The sequence below is a fragment of the Prionailurus bengalensis genome, chromosome C2 (genome assembly GCF_016509475.1).
Source record: "Prionailurus bengalensis isolate Pbe53 chromosome C2, Fcat_Pben_1.1_paternal_pri, whole genome shotgun sequence".
Taxonomy (NCBI): Eukaryota; Metazoa; Chordata; class Mammalia; order Carnivora; family Felidae; genus Prionailurus; species Prionailurus bengalensis.
The window spans coordinates 122,497,233-122,515,598 of record NC_057350.1 but is presented as its reverse complement, the minus strand read 5'-3'; the positions used below and the strand labels follow the sequence as shown (position 1 = coordinate 122,515,598).

The following is an 18,366-nucleotide window of genomic DNA, read 5'->3' as shown; positions in this document are numbered from 1 at the left end:
ATCTTCTCACCCAGTAGGGATGAATTTAAGGTACTTTCTATGTTTCAGCAATCTTATCCTAGGATTGTTGATCTTAGGTTTAGAGCCTTAACAAAAGTTTGATTAAGATTATTTTTATCTTAGGGGTGCCTGGGTGGCTCAGTCGGTTAAGCCTCTGACTTCGGCTCAGGCCACAATCTCATGGTTCCTGAGTTCGAGCCCCGCGTTGGGCTCTGTGCTGACTGCTCAGAGCCTGGAGCCTGTTTCAGATTCTGTGTCTCCCTCTCTCTCTCTCTGCCCCTCCCCTGCTCATGCTCTGTCTCTCTCTCCCTCAAAAAGTAAATATACATTAAAATATTAAAAAAAAAGAAAGGGAACATTTACTCTTAAAATGCACAAAACAGATGGGACACCAATTTATTCTAGCCCCAACAGTGTGTCCAAAAATCACTATCAATATCAATCACTATCAAAAAACTATCATTGTCAGTACTATCAAATGTCATCAAATACTATCAATATATCGTTATTTTCTGCTGAAGAATGAGGGCTGTTTTGTATTTATTGCTTAATTTACTTAATGTTGAAAAGAATATGCTATTACTGTAAACCTGAGAAAAAGAATGAAATGTCTGCCCTTCCTCCAATGCCATCAAATGATGCTGTTTGGAAAAATTTCCCAGCAGTTGTGTGGCTTAAAGAAACTCCCATGGTCATGTGACTGCAGATACTTCTGGGGCTGGTTGAATGCAGTGTTTCATAAAGTGGATTACGAACTCATCAGGGATGTGGGACCTGAAAGGGCAGCATCGGAGTGGCTGCTGCACTGTGGGGCCATGGTGTGCTACCACGGCCAGGAGAGGTGGCAGAAGGACTACAACCGCCTCCCCACAGGACCTCTGGACAAGTACAAGATTCAGGCAATTGATGCCACTGACTCTTGTATCATGAGCATTGGATTTGATTACATGGAGGGCCTACACCATGTTGAAAAAATAAGGCTACGCAAGTGTCATTATATCAAGGATGACTATTTGGAGAAACTTGGTAAACTTGAAAATTTACAAAAGAGCGTACTGGAAATGGAAATAATTTCATGTGGGAATGTCACAGACAAAGGCATCATTGCTTTATATCACTCAAGAAACCTGAAATATTTATTGTTAAGTGATCTTCCTGGAGTAAGAAAAAAAGAAAACCTTATCCGAGCCTTTAAGACAGCACTGCCTTCTCTGGAACTAAAATTAGACTTGAAGTAAAATAATCATATTCAAGAAGTATCGTATTTCAACATAAAGTATCGTATTTCAACATAAAGTATTATTTGAAATTGTTGATCCTAAACATCATAAATACTCTATAATCATCAACAGACCCTAAGGATATCCAATCATGACATTACAGAAGCAGAGTCCATCATGTAGAAAATAAATATTCAGATATGACTCACTGAAGTTACTAAGTTGGAAGTAAAAATATATATACATTAAATCCTTCTAGGAAAAATGGAAACAAGGTAGCAGTTTAATTCTAATATGTTCCTCATTTTATATAGAAATCAGTACAGTATGTAGATACTGACAGAGTTCTTTAAAGTGATTTAAATGTGCAACACAGATATTCTTTATTGTATTTTATCAGTAATTTATGTTAATGTTACATTTTACTTTAAAGCTATTGAAGCATGTTACTATAAATGTATATTTATGAAAAACTGAAAGCTAAGTTTCAGATTCATTGATGAATTATGAAAGGCAGTCATTGGTTGCTGAGGCATCCATATTGCTTCCCAGGATTTGCATTCATTTCTCATGACGCTACGTTCCTTTGTTCTTTATAACCTACACCTTTCTCTGAACGAATAGTTTCTGACTAATTTGTCTATTTTGTAAGCTTAGTCAGGTGTTTTATTAAAACTAGACATAAATATTTGGCTGAATTCAAATAGTTTGCCAACTGCAGTAGAACAAAGGAAATAGTCATGAAGATCATACTTTTTGCTTAAATTAAAATATTGCTTTAAACCAAAAATTTTGACATGCCAATTAGAAACTAATTTAAATTTCGCCATATATGTTGGGTACTGCTTCCTATGACTTCAAGGGACATCAAAAAGAAGTATAAACATAAAATTCAATTTATATCTAGAAAGCAGTGATAAAGAGTATCACAAATAGGTAAAAACAGATCTTTATTTTCACCTGCCTGAAATGGCCCTGGTTCTATTATTGTTAATTATAGGTCAACTTGTCTCTGGATTTCTGTATGTCTGGTTCTTGAATATAAAGTTTTGAATAGAACCTTAGCTGGAAATAATTTTAAAATGAACACTGTATGATGCAGAAAAAAAAGAGAATGAAATGTTTGAATACTTCTGCCTAGATTCTCTTCCCTTCTACTAGAAAAAGCATCTCAGGAGATGCTCTCATACTTTGCCTAGCTTTGTGGCCCTAGTGCCACGAGAGGGTCTCAGTATAGGAGGGAATATAAACAGTAAGAAATAAGAGTTATTATATATTTATCACTCACTGTTCATTGTTATGTACACTGAACAGCATCAGAGATTTTCCAGGTGAAGAGAGCAGTAATAACATACACAATGTTACTTTGATAGAAAAAAGAAGAATCAACTCCCATTTGTTTTGGACTGATTTCCTTATTTGTTGCCCTTTGATTGATTTCCTTCAGCCTTTTGTTCTTTTCCAGGCTCATTAACAGCAATTTCAGAGGCTGAACAGTTTCAGGTGTGTTCAGACATTCATTTTGTTGTGCACTATTAGCAGGTCCTGGAAAAGGTTTCAGGACTGGTAAGGACAGTTGTATGGATGGGATATCTGGATTACTTATAGGTGTAATTTACTCAGGCCATTCCTTTCCTACACTTCCAAGGATAAATGAGAGGTGGTGGCAGGTAAGTAGAATTTACCTGTGTCACGTGATGTCAGTGAAGTGTGACATTAACTTCTTAAAAATCAAGCTAGCTTTGCCATGGCAAATTATTAATGTTCAGGCATGTGTTTAATTTACTTTCTATGACAACTTCATGAATGTTATTTGATGAAGGAGAGAAAAACAAAACACTAGCAGGAAATAAGCTGTATGTCTGTCTACCAGAAGACCAGATAGTACTTTTTCACTTGGGCACCTGGGTGGCTCAGTCAGTTAAGTGTCTGACTGGCTCAGGTCATGATCTCACGGTTTGTGCATTCAAGCCCCGCTTCGGGCTCTGTGCTGACAGCTGGGAGCCTGGAGCCTGCTTCAGATTCTGTGTCTCCCTCTCTCTCTGCCCCTTCCCCCACTCACTTTCTGTCTCTCTCTCAAAAATAAATAAACATTAAAAAAAATAGTGCTCACTGTACAAAGATAAGCAGAGAAAAAATATTCCATTTGATTCTTTTTATTTTTTTTTTAAGTTTATTTATTTATTTTGAGAGAGAGACAACAAGCAGGGTAGGGCCAGAGAGAGAGAGTTGGGGCTCAAACTCACAAACTGTGAGATCATGACCTGAGAGTAAGTCAGATTCCTAACCAACTGAGCCACCCAGGCACCCCTCAAATTCATTCTTTATGAAGGCTATCTAGGGATGTAAACGTCCCACATACCTGAGGGTGATCGTGCCTAGTACCATTCTTACTGATAAACAGATAATTACAGACATACTATAAAAAAAAAGGTTTTTTTAGTAACATTATGTCAAAAAGTAAGCTCCAAAATGTTCCATGAAGGTTTTGAGGAAATCTAAGGACGACATGGCACAGAGGTGAGAGACTGTGAGCTAGTGGGAAACAGTGCAACGACAGGGACAGCAGAGGCAGCTGGGGAGAGAAAGTGACAGTGTGGGTTAGAAGCCAGTGCCTGGCAGGCCAGATCTCAGAAGGGAGAATTCCACAAGGAGGAGCACAGGAATAAACCGTCAGCTTTCAAGTTTGTTTTTTATTTTCTTTTAAGCTGCAGAACACTCTCTTCAAATTTTTTTTTCAATATATGAAATTTATTGTCAAATTGGTTTCCATACAACACCCAGTCCTCATCCCAAAAGGTGCCCTCCTCAATACCCATCACCCACCCTCTCCTCCCCCCTCCCACCCCCCATCAACCCTCAGTTTGTTCTCAGTTTTTGAGTCTCTTATGCTTTGGCTGTCTCCCACTCTAACCTCTTTTTTTTTTTTTTCCTTCCCCTCCCCCATGGGTTCCTGTTAAGTTTCTCAGGATCCACATAAGAGTGAAAACATATGGTATCTGTCTTTCTCTGTATGGCTTATTTCACTTAGCGTAACACTCTCCAGTTCCATCCATGTTGCTACAAAGGGCCATAGTCCATTCTTTCTCATTGCCACGTAGTACTCCATTGTGTATATAAACCACAATTTCTTTATCCATTCATCAGTTGATGGACATTAGGCTCTTTCCATAATTTGGCTATTGTTGAAAGTGCTGCTATAAACATTGGGGTACAAGTGCCCCTATGCATCAGTACTCCTGTATCCCTTGGGTAAATTCCTAGTAGTGCTATTGCTGGGTCATAGGGTAGGTCTATTTTTAATTTTTTGAGGAACCTCCACACTGTTTTCCAGAGTGGCTGCACTAGTTTGCATTCCCACCAACTGTGCAAGAGGGTTCCCGTTTCTCTACATCCTCTCCAGCATCTATAGTCTCCTGATTTGTTCATTTTGGCCACTCTGACTGACATGAGGTGTTATCTGAGTGTGGTTTTGATTTGTATTTTCCTGATGAGGAGCGACGTTGAGCATCTTTTCATGTGCCTGTTGGCCATCCGGATGTCTTCTTTAGAGAAGTGTCTATGCATGTTTTCTGCCCATTTCTTCACTGGGTTATTTGTTTTTCGGGTGTGGAGTTTGGTGAGCTCTTTATAGATTTTGGATACTAGCCCTTTGTCCGATATGTCATCTGCAAATACCTTTTCCCATTCCATTGGTTGCCTTTTAGTTTTGTTGGTTGTTTCCTTTGCTGTGCAGAAGCTTTTTATCTTCATAAGGTCCAAGTAGTTCATTTTTGCTTTTAATTCCCTTGCCTTTGGGGATGTGTCAAGTAAGAAATTGCTACGGCTGAGGTCAGAGAGGTTTTTTTCCTGCTTTCTCCTCCAGGGTTTTGATGGTTTCCTGTCTCATATTCAGGTCCTTTATCCATGTTGAGTTTATTTTTGTGAATGGTGTGAGAAAGTGGTCTAGTTTCAATCTTCTGCATGTTGCTGTTCAGTTCTCCCAGCACCATTTGTTAAAGAGACTGTCTTTTTTCCATTGGATGTTCTTTCCTGCTTTGTCAAAGATTAGCTGGCCATACGTGTGTGGGTCTAGTTCTGGGGTTTCTATTCTATTCCATTGGTCTATGTGTCTGTTTTTGTGCCAATACCATGCTGTCTTGATGATTACAGCTTTGTAGTAGAGATTAAAATCTGGGATTGTGATGCCTCCTGCTTTGGTCTTCTTCAAAATTACTTGGGCTATTCGGGGCCTTTTGTGGTTCCATATGAATTTTAGGATTGCTTGTTCTAGTTTCGAGAAGAATGCTGGTGCCATTTTGATTGGGATTGCATTGAATCTGTAGATAGCTTTGGGTAGTATTGACATTTTGACAATATTTCTTCTTCCAATCCATGAGCACGGAATGTTTTTCCATTTCTTTATATCTTCTTCAATTTCCTTCATAAGCTTTCTATAGTTTTCAGCATACAGATCTTTTACATCTTTGGTTAGATTTATCCCTAGGTATTTTATGCTTCTGGGTGCAACTATGGATGGGATCAGTTTCTTTATTTGTCTTTCTGTTGCTTCATTATTAGTGTATAAGAATGGAACTGATTTCTGTACATCAGAAATTCTGTACATCTGATTTTGTATCCTGTAACTTTGCAAAATTTATGTATCAGTTCTAGCAGACTTTTGGTGGAGTCTATCGGATTTTCCATGTATAATATCAAGTCATCTGCAAAAAGTGAAAGCTTGACTTCATCTTTGCCAATTTTGATGCCTTTGATTTCCTTTTGTTGTCTGATTGCTGATGCTAGAACTTCCAACACTATGTTAAACAACAGCAGTGAGAGTGGACCTCCCTGTCATGTTCCTGATCTCAGGGAAAAAGCTCTCACTTTTTCCCCATTGAGGATGATGTTAGCTGTGGGCTTTTCATAAATGTGTTTTATGATGTTTAAGTATGTTCCTTCTATCCCGACTATCTCGAGGGTTTTTATTAAGAAAGTTGCTGAATTTTGTCAAATGCCTTTTCTGCATCGATTGACAGGATCATATGGTTATCTTTTCTTTTATTAATGTGATGTATCATGTTGATTGATTTGTGAATGTTGAACCAGCCCTGCAGCCCAGGAATGAATCCCACTTGAGCATGGTGAAGAATTCTTTTTATATGCTGTTGAATTTGATTTGCTAGTATCTTATTGAGAATTTTTGCATCCACATTCATCAGGGATATTGGCCTTTTTTTAATGGGTCTCTGTCTAGTTTAGGAATCAAAGTAATACTGGCTTCATAGAACGAGTCTGGAAGTTTTCCTTCCCTTTCTATTTTTTGGAACAGCTTGAGAAGGATAGGTGTTATCTCTGCTTTAAACGTCTGGTAGAACTCCCCTGGGAAGCCATCTGGTCCTGGACTCTTATTTGTTGGGAGACTTTTGATGATTGATTCAATTTTTCGCTGGTTATGGGTCTGTTCAAGCTTTCCATTTCCTCCTGATTGAGTTTTGGAAGCATGTGGGTGTTTAGGAATTTGTCCATTTCTTCCAGGTTGCCCAGTTTTTTGGCATATAAATTTTCATAGTATTCCCTAATAATTGCTTGTATTTCTGAGGGATTGGTTGTAATAATTCCATTTTCATTCATGATTTTATCTTTTGGGTCATCTCCCTTTTCTTTTTAAAAAGCCTGGCTAGAAGTTTATCAATTTTGTTTATTTTTTCAAAAAACCAACTCTTGGTCTCGTTGATCTGCTCTACAGTTTTTTAGATTCTATATTGTTTATTTCTGCTCTGATCTTTATTATTTCTCTTCTTCTGCTGGGTTTGGGGTGTCTTTGCTGTTCTGCTTCTATTTCTTTTAGGTGTGCTGTTAGATTTTGTATTTGGGATTTTTCTTGTTTCTTGAAATAGGCCTGGATTGCAATGTATTTTTCTCTCAGGACTGCCTTCACTGCATCCCAAAGTGTTTGGATTGTTGTATTTTCATTTTCATTTGTTTCCATATATTTTTAATTTCTTCTCTAATTGCCTGGTTGACCCATTCATTCTCTAGTAGGGTGTTCTTTAACCTCCATGCTTTTGGAGGTTTTCCAGACTTTTTCCTGTGGTTGATTTCAAGCTTCATAGCATTGTGGTCTGAAAGTATGCATGGTATGATTTCAATTCTTGTATACTTATAAGGGCTCTTTTGTGACCCAGTATGTGATCTATCTTGGAGAAGTTTCCATGTGCACTCGAGAAGAAAGTATATTCTGTTGCTTTGGGATGCAGAGTTCTAAATATATCTGTCAAGTCCATCTGATCCAATGTATCATTCAGGGCCCTTGTCTCTGTATTGACCGTGTGTCTAGATGATCGATCCATTTCTGTAAGTGGAGCATTAAAGTCACCTGCAATTACCACATTCTTATCAATAAGGTTGCTTATGTTTGTGAGTAATTGTTTTATATATTTGGGGGCTCCTGTATTCGGCGCATAGACATTTATAATTGTTAGCTCTTCCTGATGGATCGACTCTGTGATTATTATATAATGCCCTTCTTCATCTCTTGTTACAGCCTTTAATTTAAAGTCTAGTTTGTATGATATAAGTATGGCTACTCCAGCTTTCTTTTGACTTCCAGTGGCATGATAAATAGTTCTCCATCCCCTCACTCTCAATCTGAAGGTGTCCTCAGGTCTAAAATGAGTCTCTTATAGACAGCAAATAGATGGGTCTTGTTTTTTTATCCATTCTGATACCTTATGTCTTTTGGTTGGCGCATTTAGTCCATTTACATTCAGTGTTATTATAGAAAGATATGGGTTTAGAGTCATTGTGATGTCCGTAGGTTTCATGTTTGTAGCGATGTCTCTGGTACTTTGTCTCACAGGATCCCCCTTAGGATCTCTTGTAGGGCTGGGTTTAGTGGTGATGAATTCCTTCAGTTTTTGTTTGTTTGGGAAGACCTTTATCTCTCCTTCTATTCTAAATGACAGACTTGCTGGATAAAGGATTCTTGGCTGTATATTTTTTCTGTTCATCACATGGAAGATTTCCTGCCATTCCTTTCTGGCCTGACAAATGTCAGTAGACGAGTCTTATATATCTCCCTTTATATGTTAGAGCACGTTTATCTCTAGCTGCTTTCAGAATTTTCTCTTTATCCTTGTATTTTGCCAGTTTCACTATGATATTGTCGTGCAGAAGATCAATTCAAGTTACATCTGAAGGGAGTTTTCTGTGCTTCTTGGATTTGAATGCCTTTTTCCTTCCCCAGATCAGGGAAGTTCTCAGCTATTATTTCTTCAAGTACCCCTTCTGCACCTTTCCCTATCTCTTCCTCCTCTGGAATACCAATTATGCATAGATTATTTCTCTTTAGTGCATCACTTAATTCTCTAATTTTCCCCTCATACTCCTGGATTTTTTTATCTCTCTTTTTCTCAGCTTCTTCTTTTTCCATAATTTTATCTTCTAGTTCACCTATTCTCTCCTCTGCCTCTTCAATCCGAGCCGTGGTTGTCTCCATTTTATTTTGCAGATCATTAATAGCATTTTTTAGCTCCTCCTGGCTGTTCCTTAGTCCCTTGATCTCTGTAGCAATAGATTCTCTGCTGTCCTTTATACTGTTTTCAAGCCCAGCGATTTATTCTAAATCCACTTTCTGTTATATTGTTTAAATCATTTTTGATCAGTTCATTAGCTGTCGTTATTTCCAGGACTTTTTTTGATGGGAATTCTTCCGTTTTGTCATTTTGAATAGTCCCTGGACTGGTGCGGGGCTGCGGGGCACTTCCCCTGTGCTGTCTTGAATAACTTGTGTTGGTGGGCGGGGCCACAGTCAGACCTGATGTCTGCCCCCAGCCCACCACTGGGGCCACAGTCAGACTGGTGTGTACCTTCTCTTTCCCTCTCCTAGGGGTGGGATTCACTATGGGGTGGCATGGCCTGTCTGGGCTACTTGCACACTGCCAGGTTTGTGGTCCTGGGGATCTGGCGTATTAGCTGGGGTGGATTGGCAAGGTGCACAGGGGCGGGAGGGGCAGGCTCAGCTCGCTTTTCCTTTGGTGATCCACTTCGGGAGGGGCCCTGCGGCACCGGGAGGGAGTCAGACCCGCCGCCAGAGGGATGGATCCGCAGAAGCACAGCTTCTGTGTTCAGTGTTTGCGCGGTGCAAGCAAGTTCCCTGGCAGGAACTGGTTCCCTTTGGGATTTTGGCTGGGGGATGGGCGAGGGAGATGGCGCTGGCGAGAGCCTTGGTCCCCGCCAAGCTGCACTTTGTCATCCGGGGCTCAACAACTCTCCCTCCCGTTGTCCTTCAGCCCTCCCATTCTCCGAGCAGAGCTGTTAACTTATAACCTTCCAGATGTTAAGTCCCGCTTGCTGTCAGAACACACTCCATCTGGCCCCTCCGCTTTTGCAAGCCAGACTTGGGGGCTCTGCTTTGCCGGCGGGCTGCCCTTCTGCCCCGGCTCCCTCCCGCCAGTCCGTGGAGCGTGCACCGCCTCTCCGCACTTCCTACCCTCTTCCGTGGACTCTCGTCTACGCTTGCCTCCGGTGAATCCATTCTGCTAGTCTTCTGGCAATTTTCTGGGTTATTTAGGCAGATGTGGGTGGAATCTAAGTGATCCACAGGACGCGGTGACCTCAGCGTCCTCCTACCCCGCCATCTTCCCAGAAGCCTCAAATTTTTTTTAATGTTTATTTTTGAGAGAAAGAGAGACAGTGTGAGCAGGGGAGGGGCAGAGAGAGAGGGAGACACAGAATCTGAAGCAGGCTCCAGGCTGTGAGCTGTCAGCACAGAGCGTGATGCAGGGCTCGAACTCACGAACTATGAGATCCTGACCTGAGTGATATCGGGCACTTAACCGACTGAGCCACCCAGGCGCTCCCAGAATACAATCTTCAAATACAACCTTATTGGAAATCCTGTACGAAAAATACATAAAATGCTTGCTCCAGCACTAGCTCCTCAGGTAGGTCCAATGGGGTTCAGTGTGAAAAGCAGACACGGAACAATAAGGAAGAAAGAAATGCCCTAATCAGGGTGGAAACATCACCTCCGGGGCTTGCTGTGTTTGGGCAATCTCTGCTCTGTCTGGGGCTATTCCTCTCCCGGCCCTACTTCCTTTCCTATTTCCTTCTCAGATTATACATAGGCCCCTGCAAGGGCTCAACGGTCTTCTCTTGCTGCTCTCGTGTATCATGAACGTGAAACAAATGAACAAATATTAGCATCTAGAAAGTAAAAAACAAAAATGTGGAATATTTAAAAGTACCTAACCATATTGTGTCCATTAGACAAAGGGAGTGCTTTAGAAAAAAAACCTGCAAAAAAAGAAAGAAAGAAAAAAACCTGCTACGATATTTGGTAACTTGTTACCTTTATTTCTGAAAAGTGGATTACATCAAAAATTAAATAGGATCTAACTTTTGTCAAATCAAAGTGGATTTTAGGAGTGGTTGAAAACTCTTCATATACAGACAATTTGCTGATAAAAAAAAAAAAAGCATAAAGACCCTCTGGCTCATTTTAAAAAGGGTTTCTGATTGCACTGAAAATGACCCCAGTGTACTACTCAAAGTGAATTTTCGTAGCAAATGCAATTACCAAAAATAAATTTTTAAAAAATTACATGTGATTCTACTTCACATGACTTTATACATTGGCTCTATTATATTGAAAAAAACTTCAAATTCCAGGCAATTATCCAAAACACTATAAATATAGGGATCCTTATTACACTATAAAAATTAACTTTCTTAAAAGAAAGGCATTTTAGCTTTTGGTATTTCTACGAAGCTTAATGAATCATTACATGTTATTCTATTATTTACAGATAATAAGTATGACAGGTGGATTTGATTATTTTACTCAAAGAGCCTGAAGTGTAAGCAGTCTTACTTCTTGACATTCCAAATCAGGGCTAACATAATAAACACACAGGAAAGGACTCCTGATATGGTTTCTGTTCAGAGTAAGAATAAGTATCAAAAGTAAACTGTTGCATATATAAGTCACACACAGGGCAAGTGAGCTGCCAGGGAGCCATGACGATGGTGAGAGGTGGAACCTTCGTAAAGCTAGACCATGGAGAAGGTGGTGAGCTCAGATGTGGAGGGGTTGCCCTAATGTGGTCCCATCAGGCACTACTCAAGGCACCCAAAGTATTATACACTGACTCTAAAAGCAAGTAAGCAGAGCAGCAGAATACAGGCAGGGAAGAGAATGAAAACTATCCCGACATCTTTACCTGCAGGAGAAGTTCTTGCAGCTGGGCTCGCTTCTGCTTTATCCGTTCTATCCGCCTCTGCTTCTCGATCTTTAAAACATGGGTTATGAAAGAACATGAGCATACGTGGAGTATAAAGTACTGCCTACCTTTCAGTTATCTGAGTTATCAAGAACTTTCCTTCAACCTCCATCCATTTTAACTACCAATATCATTACTGAGGAGCAGGGTTAGGGTTAGGGTAAGCAAGTAGGCATGATAGCAGAATTGTGGCAACTATTATCTATAATGACATCCATCCACTTAACGAACACTTGGCATGCAGTACTTGTTGCTATTGTTACTCAAGTTCTAATCAGAGTAATAGCTAACATTTAGTGAATACTTACTCTAGGTGCCAGCAACTCAACCAAGCACTTTACACACATTATCTTAATTCATCTTCACAAAACCCTATGAAGTAAGAAGTACTGCGTTTTGCATGTAAAGAAACGGAGGTGTCGAGGGTTAAGGAACTGCCAAAGGTCACGCAGTTACTAAGTGGCAAGAGGCAGGATTTGAACCTAAGCCACCTGGTTCCAGAGACTCTATTATTAATTATTTTGCTACATTAGCCCCTCACGTAAAGAATCAGGGAAGATCTCATTTAAGATCGCAGTTTAACTGACTTTTAAGTGGGCATAGCTCCTAATACAATTAGCCTGCATACTCAATACACGATTCCAACCTGTAGTAAGGAACATGCTTATGGGGCAAATTTCCCAGCTTCACACAACCATTATTTTCCTCACTCTTTCTGAATTTTCTCTCAGATGACTTCCTCACTGTGTCTTTGGGCAAAAGTCAATGACATCAAATATAACATTTTTCTTGTCTACTCCAACCATGTTTCCTTTTTTAAAAAAAAAATTATTTTTGAGAGAGAGAGAATGAATGAATGGGGGAGGGGCAGAGAGAGAGAGAGAGAGAGAGAGAGAGAGAGAGAGAAAGGATCTGAAGTGGGCTCTGAGCTGACAGCAGAGAGCCCCCAACACAGGGCTCAAACTCCCAAAATGTGAGGTCTTGTCCTAAGCCAAAGTTGGGTGCTCAATTGACTGGGCCACCCAGATGCTCCCCACCTCCTCTTTTTTTAAATGACAAGCATGTTTCTTATTTGCTCTGTATCTACTCTAGTATGCACCGGGAGCATCCTCTCATCCTCTAACCACTATACCACTTTCATCCCAAATTACTTAACATTCACTCGAAAATCTGTGTGGCTTTCCATATCTGAAAAGATGTTGTAGGACTTTGTATCTGTATCTACAGCTGGGACAGGCCAGGCCCAGCCACTACCTGCCTCTCATGCCCCCCATCTAACACCAGGCTAAGATGTATCGATTCTACCTCTAAAACATTTCTCCAACTTCAGGCCACTGACTTGACTCAAAACATCTCCAATCCACCCCCTCAATTTCCCTCCTCATCTTCCATCAGTTCAACTTCCATCAGTTCAACCCACCAGCAGGGTGATGCCTTAGAATGTGTCCTATCAGCCCTCTTTATAATTCTTTCCACTGCTTACAGGATCAAGTCCCAAAGCCTCGCACTTAGAAAGCTATCCCCTTTAGCCCTGCCTGCACTCTGCTCACACCCAGCTGTGAACAGCCCATGCGGGGCCTCTGGAAGGCCCTCCCTGCCCTAAGCCTCTGGGCAAACACCTACATCTCCCTCATAACTGAGCTCAGCGATTTTCTTCTTTCCTTCGAAAAGCCCTCCATTATCTCCCTTTCCAGAGCATCTGTACATATGTCTTTCACAGGAGTAATCAATCAGTTTTGGTAACTCCTTTTGACTATTTTTCCTTTTATCAGAATGAAAGCTCCTGGGGTCAGAGATTTTGTCTCATATAATCTTTGGGTAAACATGCAGGAACTGCTAAAAGATTTTTGCTTATTGAGTCTTTGTTATCAGCTTAATATTACTGGCAATAAAAATGATCCTCAAATTCCACTGCATGAGAAAGAGAAAGAGAGGTTATTTCCACTGTAGTGTATGTATAACATCCCATAACTTTTGATGAATGTCTAATTTCTCCATCTACAAGTATAATAATACCAAATAAGTTTTGATTTGCTGAGGGAAAAAAGGGATGGAGAAAAACATGAAACTGACCATATTTATCTCCAGAAACTATAGGTAACCTCAATTTATGGCCATGATAGTACAATTATGTCAAACCAATTTAAAATCAGTAGGTTGGGGCACATGCTCATATAGGACAGATTTTCTATAATGATTAAAGTTAATGGAATAAAAATGTTTCTGCAAACATCATCCCAAAATTCATGCAAGCTGAACATTGTATCCTTTGTGATAAAGATACCAATGAAATACCATCTGGTTGTTACGGATTCTAGGGTCAAAGATAAAAGTTTATTTCTTTTTCTTACCTTTTTTTTTTTTTTAAATGTATGAAATTTATTGTCAAACTGGTTTCCATACAACACCCAGTGCTCATCCCAAAAGGTGCCCTCTTCAATACTCATCACCCACCCCCCCCCTCCCACCCCCCATCAGCCCTCAGTTTGCTCTCACTTTTTAAGAGTCTCTTATGCTTTGGCTCTCTCCCACTCTAACCTCTCTCTTTTTTTTTTTTCCTTCCCCTCCCCCATGGGTTCCTGTTAAGTTTCTCAGGATCCACATAAGGGTGAAAACATATGGTATCTGTCTTTCTCTGTATGGCTTATTTCACTTAGCATAACACTCTCCAGTTCTGTCCACGTTGCTACAAAGGGCCATATTTCATTCTTTCTCATTGCAACATAGTACTCCATTGTGTATATAAACCACAATTTCTTTATCCATTCATCAGTTGATGGACATTTAGGCTCTTTCCATAATTTGGCTATTGTTGAGAGTGCTGCTATAAACATTGGGGTACAAGTGCCCCTATGCATCAAAGATAAAAGTTTAAACACAAGAAGTGAACAGCCAGTTTGATCCTATTTATTTTTGGGGGGGGGGGGGAATCTATACAGCAAGCATTTCATCAAATATTATTTCTATTCATGAATTATCAAAAATCTATTGTATAGAGTGCTCAGAATTAAACTTAAGAGAAACAGTAAAAGAACAGTAAAAATCAAGTCATTTAATTTCTATGTCCCTCAGTTTCATCAGGAATTCAGTCAAACTATACATCTTTCTAAATCTCCTTCTAGTTCTAAAATCCTACACAGAAGAGTCTGCTTAAAAAAAAAGGAAAAAAAGGCATGGTATACATGTACAATTAGAAATATTTTAATATGTATTTCTAAATTAAAATGCCTCTTATGTAAAATAAAGCAAACTACTATCTATAAACAGATTTTGCTCACTTACCTCAAGATTTTGACATTCCTGAGCAGAATTGGTAGGCAGGCCAATCCACTTGATTTCTTTTTTTTCCTTTGAAATTATGTTCATTGCCATTAGCACATTTAAAGCATCATAAACTCTTCTCCTAATATTCTTCTGGTCATAGGCCTGCTAAAAAATAATTTTTAATGAGTGATAAACTTCAAGGGTTAAGATATAGTCACAGGATATTAAGATATTTAACTAATATTATTATTATTGTACCTTTAGAGTGCTTAAAGAATTCCATAGCCAGTGAAATACCCTTCAAAAGTAAAGAAGAGATAAAGATACTTCCTAACAATCTAAAACATAAAACAATCTCAAAAATAAAGATTATGACACCCACAGATCTAAATTAAGAAACACTAAAGGGCCTTCTTTAAGCAGAATAAAGACGGATAGGATCTAAGATGGGAGTTTGGAGACACAGTATGTGGAATGAAGACCACTTGAAAGGTAAATCTGTGGGTATATCTCAATTAACCTCATTGTATAAAACAATACATCTTGTGGAATCAAGAATATATAGAGAACTAACATACATGACAACAGTATGTATATCAGAGGGGTAATGTTAAAGTGGGCTGAAACCCTGCATTGTCTGGCAGGATATTAGACTCTGAAAAGAATGCATGTTTCAAGCTCTAGGTGAACAGTGCTTCCAAGTATGTGGTTCAAGGACTAGTACTGATCTGCAAACTGTTACTAGTCTACAATGAAAACAGGGAACTTGCACAAAACATCATTACATAGAGCACTAAAACACAGTTTACTTCAGCTGATTTTTTGTTTTGTTTTGTTTTTAATGGCAGCAAGATTTTCTCAGTGAAAGAGACTGTTTCAACTTAGATTGTGGAAAAAGTCCATTTTATTGTGGACAAGCAGTTCCTAAGAACAAAATCCAATCAATCAAATGCCATGATAATAAAGGATGCTGGAGTACACTGAATCCATTTAAGTACAGAACTAAACTTATATAAATAGGAGATTTAAGTTATAGAACTGAGTGTAAATATTAGAATTCCTGACACTGTAGGGGCACCTGGGTGGCTCAGTCACTTAAGCATTTGACTCTCGATTTCAGCTCAGGTCATGATCTCATGGACCGTGAGTTTGAGCCCCATGTTGGGCTCTGTGCTGACAGCGTATAGCCAGCTCAGAATTCTGTCTCTCTCTCTGCCCCTTCCCAGCTTGTGCGCGCACTCTCTCTCTCTCTCTCAAAATAAATAAATAAACTTAAAAAAACCCTGAAATTCTGACAGTTTAGAAATAACAATAATATTGGGGCGCCTGGATGGCTCAGTCTGTTAGGCATCTGGCTTCAGCTCAGGTCATGATCTCGCGGTCCGTGAGTTCAAGCCCTGCATCGGGCTCTGTGCTGACAGCTCAGAGCCTGGAGCCTGTTTCAGATTCTGTGTCTCCCTCTCTCTCTGACCCTCCCCTGTTCATGCTCTGTCTCTCCCTGTCTCAAAAATAAATAAACATTAAAAAAAAAAATAAAATCGGGCTCTGGGCTGATGGCCCGGAGCCTGGAGCCTGTTTCCGATTCTGTGTCTCCCTCTCTCTCTGCCCCTCGCCCGTTCATGCTCTGTCTCTCTCTGTCCCAAAAATAAATAAACGTTGAAAAAAAAAATTAAAAAAAATAATAATAAAAAAATAAAAAAATAAAAAATAAATAATAATATAGTAAAAAATATGAGGAAGAGGCAACAAATTAAGTCTGCTTATGTTCTCCTTGATATTTTAAAGGGTGTGGGATTCAACACAGATGAACTATTCAGACAGATGAACTAAGTAATAATAGAGGTTTGGCACAATATATTCATTTAAAGTCATAATAACAACCATAATAATATTATTCTTTTAACAATTATCACGAATATAGTCAATCTGAATCCTGTGGTAGAGAGTAAAAATAGGAGATATAGTACATATAAATATATTAACTTTTTCCTCTCTATAATCAACATACTGGTACAGGTGATAACAAACAAAAGAAATAAAATATTGAAGTTACTTAAAGTCATAAAGATAATCAACTAAAGAACTAAAGACTACAAATCTTCCAAATTATCAAAAAAAAAATAACACAGAAGGGAAGAGAAAAAAACCCAACCCTTGCTTCTATTCAGGGGTAGGGATAGGGATGGTTAGTAAAAATGTATGTTGGATGATGAAACATGCTAAGAAAAAATGCCTCAGTACAGTGACATCTGAGTGAAAACTGGAGGAGAAAAACCATATGGTTCCTTAGCAAAGACATTCAGACAAAGGAAATAGCAAGTGTAATAGTCTGATAAGGAGCATATCTGGCATAGTCACCCCAAAACAAAAAAATAAAAAACCCACCAATCTCATTCATGACCAGTGTCAAACTCCTAATTTTTCAGGAAATTATACAGAATTTGATTGAATTCAATATCCATTTCTTATTTGTTTTAATTAAGAAAAATGAAAGAGGGGCGCCTGGGTGGCTCAGTCGGTTAAGACTTTGACTTCAGTTCAGGTCATGATCTTGCAGTCCGTGAGTTCAAGCCTCACGTCGGACCCTGTGCTGACAGCTCAGAGCCTGGAGCCTGCTTCAGATTCTGTGTCTCCCTCTCTCTCTGCTCCGCCCCCGCTCACGCTCTGTCTGTCTGTCTCTCTCTCTCTCTCTCTCTCTCAAAAATGAATAAATGTTAAAAAAAAAAAGTTTGTAGAAAAATGAAAGAAATGTTACGTATGCTATAGTGTAGTAACTGAGACAGTGCATAGCAGCAGATGAGATCAGAGAGGTAATGGTGGGCCAGGTCACATAGGGTCTTGTAGAACATTTTGAGAACTTTCACTTTCACTCAGAATCAGAATGCCATATATCTTCTCTACAGATGCCAGAGAAAAGAAACATCTAATGGCTCACAAGAAAAATCTCAAAGTGATCCAAAAAATATAAATAGTTCCACTCACAGTCTCTGAACACAGGTAATAAAAGTGAAAATTCAGACAAACAAACAAAATTCCCTATCACCTGGAACTATACAAATTCTAATGCCATTCTTAGGTCAGAGAGGAAATTAAAACCAAAGTTGCAGAATATCTAAAGTATAACATTATATCAGAATCAGTGGGATATGGCTAAAGCAGCGCACAAGAGGAAAAGTCACAGCCATAAAGACTTTCATTACTAAACAAAAATAATAAAAGTAAATAAAGTATACATCAGAGTCTACAGGGTAGAAAAGTAACAAAAGTAACTTCAGGAAAGAGAAGAGAATATTAAATGAAGGTTAAAAAAAGAAATTAACTGCAAAACAGGAGGGTCAGTACAAATTCAAGAGATGGTTTGTTGGGAAAAATAACTGCAAATAATTTAAAAAAAAATTTTTTTTAATTACTGTTTATTTACTTTTGAGAGAGTGAGACACAGCATGAACCAGGGAGGGGGAGAGAGAGACGGAGACACAACTGAACTCACAAACCTCAAGATCATGACCTGAGGTGAAGTCGGAAGCTTAACTGACTGAGCCACCCAGGTGCCCCTGCAAATAATTTTGAGAACACGAATGAAATGGAAGATTTCCTAAGAATATATAAAACACCAA

The 18,366-nt window shown here is 39.1% G+C and overlaps 2 protein-coding genes across 7 annotated transcripts in view; one reads left to right on the top strand and one right to left on the bottom strand.

The window, feature by feature from the left end:
- The window catches only part of TFDP2 (transcription factor Dp-2), a 172,860-nt gene that overhangs the window by 9,394 nt on the left and 145,100 nt on the right, over positions 1-18,366 (bottom strand). For 5 of the 6 annotated variants that reach the window (XM_043595236.1, XM_043595238.1, XM_043595239.1 and 2 more), the window contains 2 exons: positions 14,768-14,914; positions 11,426-11,494 (listed from right to left, as the gene is read on the bottom strand). In XM_043595236.1, the coding sequence (XP_043451171.1) occupies positions 11,426-11,494; positions 14,768-14,914 (216 nt within the window). The remainder of the gene's footprint in view (positions 1-11,425; positions 11,495-14,767; positions 14,915-18,366) is intronic. The other variant, XM_043595237.1, reaches the window with a different exon arrangement.
- Positions 286-2,141, top strand: LOC122491912 (ATP synthase subunit s, mitochondrial-like). Its single transcript, XM_043595242.1, has one exon. It carries the CDS (start codon positions 603-605, stop codon positions 1,236-1,238), a length of 636 nt encoding a protein of 211 aa, XP_043451177.1. The 5' UTR covers positions 286-602; the 3' UTR covers positions 1,239-2,141.